This window comes from Plodia interpunctella, chromosome 24, assembly GCF_027563975.2.
Source record: "Plodia interpunctella isolate USDA-ARS_2022_Savannah chromosome 24, ilPloInte3.2, whole genome shotgun sequence".
NCBI lineage: Eukaryota > Metazoa > Arthropoda > Insecta > Lepidoptera > Pyralidae > Plodia > Plodia interpunctella.
In genome coordinates, this window is record NC_071317.1 from 2,866,742 (window position 1) to 2,881,554 (window position 14,813).

The window sequence follows — 14,813 nt, forward strand, 5'->3', positions numbered from 1 at the left end:
CAACCTGTGGTATATTACGTATAAACTTTTCAGGTACGTAGGTAAATATATAACAAGCCCTTAGTCGCCTCGTACGACATACCACGAGCCAATAAATCCACCCTGTACGTTTAAAGAAGTTTTAACTTTCACGCTAACGATTCTTAACTCATTAAAAACATCCAAAATACCACCAAAGAACAGGTATTATGGTAAAAGTTGGCAGGCGAATGTCAATGGCCTTTGCAAGTGCGGTTTTGACCTTTACTATATGTAGCAAATCGGTGAAAGTCCATCGGCCGGGGAAAGTAACTCGCGCCCTTGTTTCGCGACACAGGGAAATGATTTATACCTAATTTATATAAATCCTTACATATTATTAAAAAGAAAGTAAGGTGGTTAAAATTGGCTAGGTACCTTCTGGATACCGGACGGCCGAAGAGACGGGAGATGGCGGAACGATATCGACAAAATCCTACAGAAATGGCCAGAATCTACAATAAACAGAGACGAACTTTTGTCAATATTAATTGTACCTGACTTAAATTGGAAATCGCACATAGATAAAATTAACAAAACAATATCCAGTTACTGTTACGCTCTTTCGATACTTGATGAAATCTCTTCAGCTGAAGTTGCCCGAACTGCATACTTTGGAAATGTTTTTCCTTACCTCACATATGGAATTATCTATTGGGGGAATTCTGTTAATGTAAATTCCACTTTCCTGCTTCAAAAAAGATGTATACGCATAATACATAACTTGTATGCAGATGACACATTACGAAATATATTTAAAGAAAAGGGCTATTTAACATTAACTAATATCTATATACTTGAATTATGTATATTTGTTCAAAATAACAAGTTATACTTTAGAAAAATATGGATCTCAGAGATAACCAAAGAAATTTATATAAAATTTATTTGTATCTTTCCATTGTAAATATTGAAGTGTATAAAAAAAGTGCCTATATTTCTGGAATAAATGTATTTAACCATTTACCTGTAAATATCAAATGTATCCAAAATAGTCACTTATTCAAACTTAAGCTTAAGGCTTGGTTATTAGACCATGTGTTTTATAATTTGGATGAATACTATGAGTATAATACTCGTACCTTACGAGAGTAAATAGGTATGTATTCCATAAATAATTATATCGTATGCAATTACTTATATCGTGTGCAAAGACAAATTACTTATAAGTTGTTCAAACAGTTTAATTTGTAAGTACTGCACCTACCCATATATAGAACATAGTATGTGTTATAAGTGTAACATAACGCTAATATTGCACGCCTGTAAGGGTAAACTGTTGAAACTTTAGTTTTGTATGTGCCACACCTTGTACTACACAGTTACTGCAATAAACATATACCGTAAAACGGGGCTATTTAAAATTCATGGGGCTAATTGAAATTATAAAAATAAAATATTTGGAACCTCATAACATTTTATTTTTCTACTAATTGGATATTTTGTTTTCGTCTGGCAACACTCACTCTAAAGCTGTCACCACGCAATGAAATTTTGAGGTTAGAAATGACATGTGTGTGCTGCAAAAGGGGCTTGCAAAAAATATTAAAAATATTGCTTAATTTATGGCTCTCATACTTTTATTTGGTAACTAGTTATTTTTTGAGGTAAGTTGAACATGATATTTGTATTATATCTTATGTTTCCTTGTGATTTTAATGGATTCTATAGGCTTTTTCTAACTACGTTGATTCGCCATATTTGTTTTGATTTATCAAACGGGGCTTTTTGGTACAGTTTTGGGGCTATTTAAAACATAATTCCAAATAGCCCCCTCTATGTCCGATGACAGATTTGTATACGATTTAAGGTGATGTGCCAAATAGCCCCAAACGTAACTTTCGAGTAATTAAGGCGAAGTTCTTCTGTTTTGTTCCAGTGCAATTGATCATGGTGCGTACATATACTAGGAAGTATACAAATTCCAGAAATGGCAAATCTTTTTTACCTTACCAAAATTACTCAGCGGAAAATTTACAAGTAGCAATAGAGAGTGTAAAAGAAGGAAGAATGAGTCTTACCGATGCCGCAGACACTTTTGGTGTGCCAAAGAGTACCTTAAGTAGAAAGACAAGAAATATTAACTGTACGCAAGAGACAGCAGGCCATCCAACATTATTTACGCCTGAAGAAGAGAAAGTCTTCATTAAATTTGTTTTAATAGTAGGGGAATGGGGGTTTCCGTTTGATACCACAGATCTTCGTGTATTTGCCAAGAAATATCTCGACAGACTTGGAAAAAATGTGTATAATCTAAAAGATAATATGCCAGGTTATGATTGGGCCAGAAACTTTCTTCAAAGACATAGATTACAAATTTCAAACCGTAAATCTGCACATATTTCCAGTGACCGAGCCAGATTTAGGTCAGATGATATTGATGCCTTTTTTGAGAATTATGTTAATAATAATAATAAATAAACATACTTAAAGTACATTCAACAATTTCATTTAAATAATGACTTCCCCTTAAATTGTTCCAAATATATCCTACATTCTCTCCTTTAGTCCAACTGATTAATCATCGTACTTCCAAATAACCCCAATATAGTGGCACTATAGTTTTATAGTGCAAGATTTTACAACAAAATTGAACAAGAGCACTATAGACATATAGCCAGGTACACACTATCAATGTTCTGATTATCGCCAAACTGATTCAAATTAAAACTGGCCTACATTTTACTGAAATATTAAACATTTTGTGTCGATTTCCAGATAGCCCCAAAATTGCGAAAATTGGAACAGCGCTTATAAAACAGGCTATCTTCGGAATTTTAATCAATATACGTTTGAAAATAATAGTTCCGGAAACGCCACTTCAAAATCTGTCCAAATTAATCATCAAAACAGGATTATTTAAACATAAAGTCGTTAAAAAAATTGTTTTTTACCAAATCTTGTACCAAATAGCCCCATTTAACGGTATTTGAGTTTGAGTTTGAGTTTGACGAGTGGAAGATAAACGGGGAGGCCTTTACCCAGCAGTGGGACACAATATCTACAATTTAGATTTGTTTTTAATATAAAAATAGTTACCCCTGTCGCCTCTATAAGTCTGTCTGTATGAACGCTATATATCACTTATTTAAAAATTACCGGATTTTTGTACAGTTTTATTTTGCTTTAGCAAAAAGCAGCAGTTCCACAGTACACCGAACTTTAGCGGATTCTGTATACATTGCTGGTTATTCGTTGCGGTTAATAAAAGCACTCATACTAACTACGCAATGTTCACGCATTCGCGTGACTGAGTTCGGCGACAGTGTGGAACTAGCATTATATTATAGACTATCAGATAATTTATCAGCAAGCGGTGAGACGAGCTCTAATACTTATAATATGTACTTATAATATACTTATAATTGTGTTTATCTAAGAAATTTTTGTAAGTGCCTATTTTTTCTTACTTTAAAAGGATACATATTGTGTACCGTTGTATTTAGCTAAATAAATAAATAATAGACCGCTCCTTATAAACAAAAAAAAACTATATGTAGTTTAGCCGTTCAGGAGTTACGATTCCATAAACAGATACACAAATTCAGAGATAATACATTTATTTACTTATATATTATTTTTACATTTATACATAAAACCTAAGGCTTTGACTTCCATGTGATCGCGGCCCCATTGCTCGGTCGTGCTGCGTTGTTTTAACATCCGGACGGACAACGCAGAAATTGTATGGAGATTCAACGTACGTCAACGCACCAATAAAAAGCCTTCGTATTTCTTTTGAAAACAACAGAGTCGCAACGTGCTGTCATAGCCTAGGTCTTCGTATTTCTATAGAAAACAACAGAGGCGCAACGGAGCCCACTTAGCAAATAGGTAGCAATGAGGAGTGTAGCCGGGATTTGCCGGCTCTACTCTATCGAGAAACAGTTCGCCCATAGTTCGCCATATTTTGCGGTTTCGATATACATTGCTAGTTTTTCCTTACGGTAAATAAAAGCTGTTTGTTTTAGCAGTTCATGCATTCGCGTTGGCATCTGTCTGCCGCAACGTGCTGCGAAATCGCAACGCACGTATGTAGCAATATAAAATTTTTAACCACGCCATCTAGCGTAATAATATCACAATATGTTCATAAGACATGCTTGTATATAGATTGCATTGTTAACAATCTAAATCATAGATGGCAGTCTTTTAGTAATTGACATCACGACATTCAAGCATTTGACATTTTAAATAATGTTGTCATTATTTGAAATAACCACGATTTCTAGTAAAAACCATAAAAATATAACCATGATATCGCCTAAAAATTCCGTCGCCGAACGCTAATTCCACGTACATTGCTGTTAGGTGAATTGCACGTAATATTTTCAGACATCTATAACACAGTAATAACGGCGAGTTTTCAATAAATTTGATAGACAGCTGCTAATAAATAACAATGAAATTGACATTGAGAGACAGATACATAAAACATATTTTAACAAAGTCGAAGAAAACTAAAGACGACGGATTCACGTAGGTATCCAAATTGGACTTGTAAAACTGGACACATGGTGTTCTTCTTGGGTATCCTAATAAATATATACTTACTTTTCGATGCGAAACGAAAGGTATGATGAAGTCTATTTTTGTTTTAAAGAGATCTTGTTTCATTCAACATGTAATAAAAGAATCATGAGGAGATCCCTTGTTGGATGCCGTGGATCGATATCCATCAAGTCTTACTTAAATCATAATAATGCATTACCATCGGAACTAAGGCCACGTGTAAATTTTCATAACAGTGCCGTTGAGCAATCATTGGAAGTCTATCCCGGCTGCACCATCTGGTCATGCATAATAATATTGTCATTTAAAATAAACTTATATTACAACATTTCAGCTCAATGGGTTCAAGGTATCTGCTTCAAAATTGAGTTGCAAGATTCTTCCCGAACAAAAATATTACCTAGTTAATTATTATTACTTACACACAATGAAAGCTTGTAACAAATATAAAGCTTTCATGGCAACGAGGCAAGTTATCACATTCATTTTGTTTTTGTTATTTTATCGGAAAATTTTAGTTAATTTAATGGCAAGACCATGAGCGGCTGCCAATGCCAAACTTTGCCAACCACCGCACCGCACGCAAATGATTTGGCGTTTGCCTTGCCTTGATGAAGTTCTTGTGAAACGTTTACCTACGAATTTACTAAAATGTTTCTCGAAACGTTGAAGTTAGAGCAATTTCTGCTTTTATCGTTATTGTGCAGTCCTATTCTAGCAGAATGGAACACCCGGGACTATGTCAGAAGGGAGCATTCTCTCACAAAACCGTATCAAGGTGAGTGACCCGTGAGACTGACTTTGATCTTGAGACCAAATTTGTACAGAATGTACATGAATATTACTCTTAATTAATTGATTGCAGGTAGTGGAATGTCGGTGCCTTACTGGGACTTTTTAGGTAGCACAATAGTTACTACGAATTACGTCCGTTTGACGCCGGACTTACAATCGAAATCCGGAGCACTGTGGAATACTGTGGTAAGTATATAAAAACCAACTAGATGCCATAAAGATGGCAATTACTTCATACAGCTATAAGTATGTAAATATTTGTTGTAGCCGTGGGTAAACTGATTAGAAGCCAAAGTTTACTAATTGTCCTTTGGTTATTTTTTTAAAGATCCTTTTTTATTTGTTAGATACAAATAAAAAAGTATTAGTTTTTATGGTTGTGTCTGTGACCTCTATCACACTGTGAAGCAATACACTTATTAAAAAATGCAAAAGTTTTCTTTCCGATTGATCATCAACTAAAGTTTTGAATTCCTTTAATATTTCATTTTTGTTATATACCTTCCTCTGACTGCATAAAACTGATTTATTGAATATTGTTGTAACCAATTTTGATATAAATTGCTTTAAAAAGTAGACTCACTCCTTTCTGGTTCCACATCAAAAATAACATTGATGTGAAAGATGGACAAACATCTGCATATTTAACTATTGATCAGTGGAATAAACATTTAAAAAGCAAAAAATTGTAATTTTTCAAGCTGTTAATGGTTTTTACATGTCAGTTATGTGCCCTTATCTGTTGTTTCATGTAGTAAAATTTGATTACCTATTTAGATAGTGACAATAGGGGTAATAATGGGTTCTTTAGCAAAATTTTCAAGTGGTTTTCGAAAACTTAAGGTTGAATATGAGTACTTAGGTATATGTAGTTGGTCAATTATTTACTACTATACTTTTCATGATATTTGAAAATAAAATTTTTTGCGAAGAAAGGGGGCCTAGATTTCTGAGCTATCAAGCAGCTCAGAAATCTAGGCCCCCTTTCTTCGCATGCTACTTTTTACAAAATAAGGCAGCAAACAACCATGTCACCTGATGGTGAGTGATCACCACTGCTCAGGATAACTGCAATACCCCTTGATATATTGTGATGCCCTGGCATCACAGGGTCTTTGCCAACCTTTAAAAAAGTCGTAGATTTGTTTCCATCCTAATATAACTAAACCGTTGCCTCCATGGAGAGAATAAATGTTTACATTGAAATGTAGCTTTTCTTTAAGCAACACTTTATATCCTAAATTGTTTAGATAATGGCATTCAGAGGTAGTTATGACAATGAATTGGTAATAAGGTCGAACAAAAATGTAGCCAAGGTAACGACGAAATCTTTGAAATTAAATTTTATTGCTATCGTCGTAATGCCTATTTTCTATTGTTAATTACGTTTTGAGACAAACAATAGTATTCACAGTTCATTAGTTCTCATCTATGAATGTTTAATGTAACATTATATGATGAAACTAATTGTTAGCGAATGTGGTATTGATTGCTGTTTATAATGGTTATTACAATATACAAACTGTTATTTATGAATTGTTCCTAAAAATCAACAGGGTTTTCATTAAAAAACAAAAAAATGTTTATTGCAGCCATAAGTTGCCATTTATATAATACTAACGGCCCGTCCCGACTTCGCTCGGATAAAAACACAATAAATTATACACCTAAACCTTCCTCAAGAAACAAACTATCTGTTGGTGAAAAATGCATGAAAATCCGTGCAGTAGTTTTTGTGTATATTGCGAACAGACAAACACAGCAGAGGACTTTGTTTTATAATATGTAAAGATAAAAATAAAAGCGTATGTAAAACTTTATCTTATAAAAAAAATTAAAAAAGTGCCTAGAATCTTTTATATCTGATATATCATTTTCGGTACTCGCACCGATGGAGGAGGTTTGTCGGTGTTACCCAGTACTGAAAAATGGGCTATTCTGAACAGTTCGCTGCTTACCGCCCTTTGTACGCAGTTATCAGATTTTACTGCTGCTAACTTAAGCCTAGGCTTATTGGCACTGCCATCCCAGTTTTATCAATTTAATTTTTTATACTTTCAACTCGAGATTTGTGGAAGAAGAAACATACGTGTTTGCAAAAGGAAAAATTAGCTATTGGAAAAAAATAACTTTCTACTAATACGTTCTAATAAAATCCTTTATGTATTTAATACTTGTATTTTAAACGCAAAAGTCTGTCTGTCATGCTTTCACACTTAAACCGATGGGCCGATTTTGATCAAATTTGGAATAGATACAATACCCCAGTGTCAAACGTAGGTTACAGCGGGCAAAGCTGCCGGCAACAATTAATCTCATAGTTTACTATAATACTCTTTTTTTATGTTAACCATTCTCTCGTAAATTCCTAATGGAACATGTAAATATATTTAAAATTAATTAATTATTATTTTCCAGCCATGCAACACACGCAATTGGGAAGTACAGATACAATTCAAAGTGCACGGCAGAGGGAAGGATCTATTCGGTGACGGGTTTGCGATATGGTATGTCAGAGATCGGATGCAAACTGGACCTGTCTTTGGTAGCAGGGACTACTTCTCCGGACTGGCCATCATATTGGACACATATAGCAACCATAATGGTGCTCATAATGTGAGTTATTCTGAGTTTTATTGTACTGTTGAGTTTAAGTTCAAAGTCGCTTGACAGAGTTCATCATATGGGTGAATTTCACGTGCGTTTTGAACGCCGCCGTGGGCTATCATTAATGTTTATTACATTGTACCATACACAGTAATCAATTTAATTATCCTATTTTATAAATAAGTAAAGTACTAGTACAATGTTAATTTTATAAATGGGTAAATAAAAAAAAAGATTCTTTATTAAAAAAAATGTGCGACACTAATGAAACGCTACACGCCGCATTCAAACAGTCGTGAAATTCACCCATATTGGATATGCGATGACCTTGCGAAGTGGAGAAGAAGAAGAAGTAGGAAAACGGAACGGAGAAGCATCTGTCAAAATCGAAGCATTTATTCCGATAATAGACACACAGACACTTTTTTACAATACACTCTATAAAATAATATTTATTAATACTTGCACTTCGAAACAACCACTGCTGAGAAAATATTCTTTATTGCACACAAGAACCCACAAAGTATGTATAGAAATTAAATGTTTAAACGAACTTAATGGCAATAGCCATCCTTATACAGTGTGTCCTTGCCACAGCGGCAAACCATGATTTTTTTTAAATTGAACGAATTGAAAATTGTATATCATTCACAGCATCAACACCCGTACATCTCAGCGATGATCAACAATGGCTCCCTGCATTACGACCACGACAGAGACGGCACACACACTCAGCTGTCAGGATGTGAGGCCAAGTTCAGAAACTATAACCACGACACACACATCTCCATCATCTACAAGCATGACACGCTTATTGGTGAGTAAGACGGCGCTCACTAATGCCATCTATAGGTACTATTATTATAAAGAGGTAAGCGTTTGTGAGTTTGAGGCGGTTAATATCCGAAACTACCGAACCGATTTCAAAAATTCTTTCACCATTAGAAAGGTACATAGGTTTGAGACAGTTAATATCCGAAACTACCAAACTGATTTCAAAAATTATTTCATCATTAGAAAGGTACATTATCCAAGATTGCTATAGGCTTTATCTCAAAATTCCCACGGGAGCGAAGCCCCGGGCAACTAGTATATAATATTTGTTGATATTTGTTGACGTCCTTAGAGAAATGGCTGCGGTAAAGTTTGTTACGTCGCGTCTTCACCTGCGCTTCTAAAATCTGTGGTAGACTTAAGTTTAAGTAAATGTTTGGCCTCAATAAGTGATATCATCCTAAGTTGGATAAAAAAATAATAATTTGACCATAAAATTTTATCAATTTCTTTTAATAGGTTTTATATATTCTCAAATGACATTATTATTTTTTCCGAACTATGACAGATGTCGACGCGAATGCACGAACATTGCGTTATTTATGAGAACGTTGTGTATTTACCACAATGGAAAATAAGCAATGTATGCCGTTCCCGCCAGAGTTTTGCGAACTATTTGCTTGTAATGTGTAACCGCCATAACAAATATAAATAAATATATCGATCTTGAATCAATCAACAAAGACCGTATCAGGGCAACGACCCTTTTAAGATAAATAACTGCAATGCTCACCACACGTGGTCAACTAATACGTGGCTCGAAATTTGTTCTAGAGATAAACTAATCTCTGTATTGGAAATATTCGCTTTGTGACCTATATACATTGACCGTATTGTCAGATGTGCGATTAAACGTGTGGTTCCACCCTAGAATAGGACCACTCCATATTTTCCCGTGAATGCCGTAAGAAGCAACTAAGGGACACACAACCTAAGAAGCTGATAGGCACTATAGATATAGACACAATAGCACTCTCAAGGAGGGTTGCCTCAGGTAGGTGGTTTGTAAAATCACAGCTGAATCATCTAAATTTTAAAAATTATTTTGTACGCTGTACCTACTTGGGCTTCGCGACGTCACATTCCCGAATGAAACAGATAACATGCGAAAATGAGAGAGAACTACAATGTTTACCACACGTGGTCAACTGATACGTGACTCAAAACTTGTTCTAGAGATAAACTTATTTCTGTATTAGAATTCGCTTTGTGTCGTATGTGACATTGACCATATCGTCAGATATGTGATAGCCTGAGTTCAATAATAGTTGTTGGTATATACTATTAACGCTAATGGTACAATTTGAATTGCGATGCGTTCTATATGTAGCCATTAATGATGATATGAAATATGATGAATTTATTGCACATCATAGATATATTATCATACAAATACTAGAGTCGCCAAATCTGATTAAATTATGTCTAAAACTATAAAATAATAACGACAACCTTATTCATTCAGATAACACAGATAATATTTTAACTTTCTTTTGTTGTATCGCTTATTTTGTCCTCTAACTGGTTCCAAGTGATTTTCTGTCTTTTGAGAATACATCAATCTTTAAGCCTAACCTATTAAATGCTTACTGAGTATGATAACTCGCTGATAAATTATTATGTTGAGAATTCATAGAGCTGTCTATGAATTCTCTTTATTGTCGCTACTATTGTAACTAAAAGATTATCTTGTTGGGTCAGACAAACTCCTCCTAGTTTAAGATGTAATTAGTATGTAATTGTTTGATATAATAAACGAAAAAAAAAAGCTGGAAGAAATTCCTCCATGGTAGTGTTTATTTTTCTTTCTATTTCTTGTGGAACTGTGTTCTCTTATGTTATAAAGTTATTATAAATAAACAAATGAGTCTGTACACTGTACATATTAATATGTACGTCATTTCTCTTAGCTATATTATTTACGGTGCCAACAATGCTTATATATAGGTACACAACATTAACTCTGTCGAGTATTTGTAAGACAAGAATCGTACTACTACACAGTAGGAACCATAAAAGTGAGGTTGTTCAAACAACTCGTAAATCAAAGCCGGCTCTAAGGAAATACCTAGATTTCTATGGTCGTAAAAATAAATAAATCTCCGTGCAGTGGAATATGAATATATACCACTGCACGTAATATGAATATTATTTTGAAGTCGGAACAGTCGAAATCAACATAAAGTTTTCACAAAAATTGGATGTTAAGTGAAAAAATATAAGTATCTAGCTGCGCCTCCGGGCTTCGTTCCCTTGGGAATTTCGGGATAAAAATTACCCTATGGGTTATTTTCTACCCGTGTACCAAATTTCATAACAATCGGTCCAGTAGATAATGCGTGAAGAGGTAACAAACAAACAAACTTACTTTCGCATTATATTAGTTAGGATTACTACCGTTTCTAACTTCTTCAATTATATTGAGGACATTGTTACTTATAGAATATTGATTTGATTTATTTTTTTTATATTATTCGTGATTGGTCCAATACGTGATAGTTCAAAATCGCACATTGATTTTAATCTTGCAAGGAAAGAAATGTCACAGATAATAGATGCGTTTTTTCCTTAATAATCCTTACATATTATAAAAAGAAATCCCCCTGTCGCGTCTGTCTGTCTGTATGAACGCGATAAATTCAAAAACAACGGGACAGATTTTTATACGGTTTTCACCAATAGGTATCGGGATTCCGAGGAAGGTTTAGGTATATAATTTATTATGGTTTTATCCAAGCGAAGGCGGGGCGGGCCGCTAGTTAATTGTATAATTATTAGGATCAATCGCGAATTTGACCAACTGCGCCAACTAATTTAATTATCATTAACAAAAAAATAGACATCATCTCTTGAGAATAAAATGTAACGTTGGACACATTCCAGTGTCAACGGACCTGGAAGGCAAGAACGCGTGGAAGGAGTGCTTTAAAGTGGAAAACGTCCAGCTCCCCACTGGGTACTACTTCGGGGCGTCGGCCACCACCGGGGACCTCAGCGACAACCACGACATCATCTCTATCAAGATGTACGAGCTAGATTTACTCGAAAATGTGAGTTTTTAAAGGTTTCTTGAGAGGTAAACCAGAGTGGGTTAGTGCTGGTTTGCATTCTTTCTCTTCTTTCGCTTCTCACCATTGAATCGATTCGAATTCGTTGCGTCACAATGGCGCACTGTGATTGGTTCGCTGCGTCTCACTTCGAATCGATTCGATGGTGAGAAGTGAATTCAAACCCACACTAAACCCACAAACACTTACGCCCTGCGTCCGCGACGTCGGACGTTACGGACTACTGTTCGATGATTTGCATAAAAACGCTTGATAACAACATTGAGGAATTTTTATTTCGTGCACTACACTAAGTACTTTCACAATTAATATTAAGGAAGTGAAATATTATTCATTCATCATACAAAACTTATGTTATTAGAAGACTGCAAACGAAGATGAACCTTCTGTTTGTGTGTACGAGGCTGATTATTGTTTGCACCCCATATTATTTCTGCTTGACCTTAATCGAATTTAGGGATCACAGTGTTATAATCTAGAAACCCTGAGTTATTTTCCTAAACAGTATTATATTTTCTTAACAATACATAATTTTTTAGCAGGTAAAAGAAGAGGACAGATCGAACATAATACCATCAGCTATCTCTTTCGAGGCCCCTAGAGAGCGAATCGAAGACTCAAAACCGGCTATGTCTGGTTTTAAAACCTTCCTATACATGATGCTTATAGCTATAGTCATCATAGTATTGGTCGTGCTTGGCATTATGTGGTACCAGAAACGACAGGAACATTCAAGGAAGAGGCTGTATTGAGTGCTTTTTTAGGATGGTATGAGAATTGTATTTCCTATTGTAAATTAGTTTTGCAAGGGCAATTGTGATAGTTCTCGTTAACACTGGCGGACATAGTACTGACGTTTGACAAAATTTTGTTTAAAAACTAACCTTTGAATGGACGACACTTAACGGCCCGCACTAATCATCAAGCTTGTATCGCGGGTCCGATGACACAAATACAGTAACGGGCATAACCTTAGACAGAGGGTGTTGACTGTCCGCTGTAGTGTTAACATGAATTATATAACCTCAGTTTTGTATAATAGTGATTTAAAGTTAGTAAACGAGAATGTGGTTTTGTATATTTGAAATATGGTTTTGTTTTGGTCCAAAATATTGTATTGGTAGATTTTTAGCATTAATTTCATGTAATTTCATTTCACCTAGTGACAACAAACAAAGTCCAATGATTTTATGAAAATAAATTCTTAATTAATGAGAAAACAGGCAAAGAACATCTTTTGTTTAAATTCGAAATTTTCATTTTGCCATCAACTACGAGAGAAAACTGTATGCATATGTCTGATAATTAAAAAGAAACTGATTCCCCTGGAATAATTACTTTGTATTATAGCTGCAACATCTAGTTTTAGCAATACATTGTCTTCACCTATACTTATTGATAATTTTGACTGAAAGTATTTATTTTATTTTTATTTATGAATATGTGATGATATTGTATTGTATTGAATAGGTGTATGATCTTGTAGAAAGTTGCATAGATTCTTATTATGTTTTATTTAACATTAAGACTTAAGATCGGGACAGACCGAACACATATGCGTAACGCTATGTCCACACATGTGTGTGGACATAGCGATACGCATATGTGTATTGTATACGTATTCTGTTTGCACTGACCTTTATTGTCGCTTATTTTTCTAATCATCGAGGTTTTATGTTCATAGCACACTTCTACCGCACCGCTCCCACACGGCAACATGACGCTCATTGAAAAGTGAGCTCTAAAGCGTCCCCTGTAGACATACTTTTCATTGACAACAAATATGCGGTCTGCTTGCTGTCAGCTTGTTGTCACTGTAAAGTATGTCTATATAGGACGCCATAAAGCTCACTTCAACGAACGCCATTTTGCGGCGCGGTGGAAGCGCGCCAGAACCTGATTTTTGTAGCCATCACTTTATTTAATAGTTTCATTTATTAAATAAACGGAAGATCATATGTATGGATAGTTGAACATATTAAGTAGGTTTTATAGTATGAATAATATATGTACAGCATAATCTGGTCACTAATTGTAGCTTAGACCCTTTCCAATGATTGCTTTTTCTGTAAACTTCTATCTGTACAGTCAACAACACGTCAAGCTATTCAAATTCATTGCAAATTTGCCCATTATTTGATCTTGTATACATGCGTGAGATGCAGTTAATTGTACTAGTAATATAACAAAGATTGATTCTGACTCCTGCACTGTTTTCGGTTTCACACACTTGGTTTTCGGTTTTCGGATTATTTTAGTGCCTCCACCTCCCCCTCTCCGCACCACTCAGCCCTTTCGTGATCGCCTTTCATGGAGGAGTTCAAAATAAATTCGACTGTAAGAACCAAGTAATAAGGCGGTAGGTTATCGTCCTCTGATTGATCCAGGTGACAAGCGAGAGCTTCTCCAGATGACGGTCGAATCACGCCATATGTTTGATAACTACTATTTGTTTAGCCAACATGCCACATTATTATTATAAAAGCAAATCACTAGAAAGGGCGCATAATCTTTATGGAATAACATATAATATATTATCTCATTATAAATCGCTATTTTTTATTCTGGTAAGTTTTTTCTATGTACTTCGATATTTGGTTCCCCATTTTTTGTGTTTACATGCATTTTGTATGTGGTATTTGTTATTGCTACTAAGTATATTTTGTTTGTTTTGCATATCTAGTAACGGACGGATTCGGCATACATTGCTGGTTTTTCATTGCGGTCACTCATACAAATTACGCAATATTCATGTATTCGCGTCAGCGTTCAACGGTAGTGTGCAGCCGGCATAATAAATAGAGTCCGCGCCACGAAAATGTCCCGTGGTGATTTTTGGAACTGTCAATAACAGCTTGGCCACGTTGTTGTTATTATCGACTGTGAAAACTTGTCGGCCGGGCTTCTTTTTTGTCGCGGATTTAATTGTTTTCAGCCAGTCTCAATATTTTCAACCTATTCTAATGATACCTATTAATT

General features: G+C 35.0%; 1 protein-coding gene across 2 annotated transcripts; it reads left to right on the top strand.

The window, feature by feature from the left end:
* The first annotated feature begins 5,081 nt into the window (after window positions 1-5,081).
* On the top strand, window positions 5,082-14,383 carry LOC128680328 (uncharacterized protein). Of its 2 annotated transcripts, none has more exons than XM_053763393.2 (6): window positions 5,082-5,308; window positions 5,396-5,511; window positions 7,744-7,941; window positions 8,587-8,749; window positions 11,650-11,816; window positions 12,377-14,383. In XM_053763393.2, exons 1-6 carry the CDS (start codon window positions 5,182-5,184, stop codon window positions 12,584-12,586), a joined length of 981 nt encoding a protein of 326 aa, XP_053619368.1. In that variant the 5' UTR covers window positions 5,082-5,181; the 3' UTR covers window positions 12,587-14,383. The 2 variants fall into 2 exon arrangements, with proteins under 2 accessions (XP_053619368.1, XP_053619367.1); XM_053763392.2 differs by having other exon boundaries at window positions 5,083-5,308; window positions 12,374-14,383.
* Window positions 14,384-14,813: the final 430 nt, after the last annotated feature.

Bases quoted from the DNA above. Each gene is read 5' to 3' on its own strand.
- LOC128680328 (XM_053763392.2), top strand. From the start codon at position 5,182: ATGTTTCTCGAAACGTTGAAGTTAGAGCAATTTCTGCTTTTATCGTTA. The intron at 5,309-5,395 runs GTGAGTGACCCG...AATTGATTGCAG, and splicing joins TCTCACAAAACCGTATCAAG to GTAGTGGAATGTCGGTGCCT. The intron at 11,817-12,373 runs GTGAGTTTTTAA...ATAATTTTTTAG, and splicing joins AGCTAGATTTACTCGAAAAT to CAGGTAAAAGAAGAGGACAG.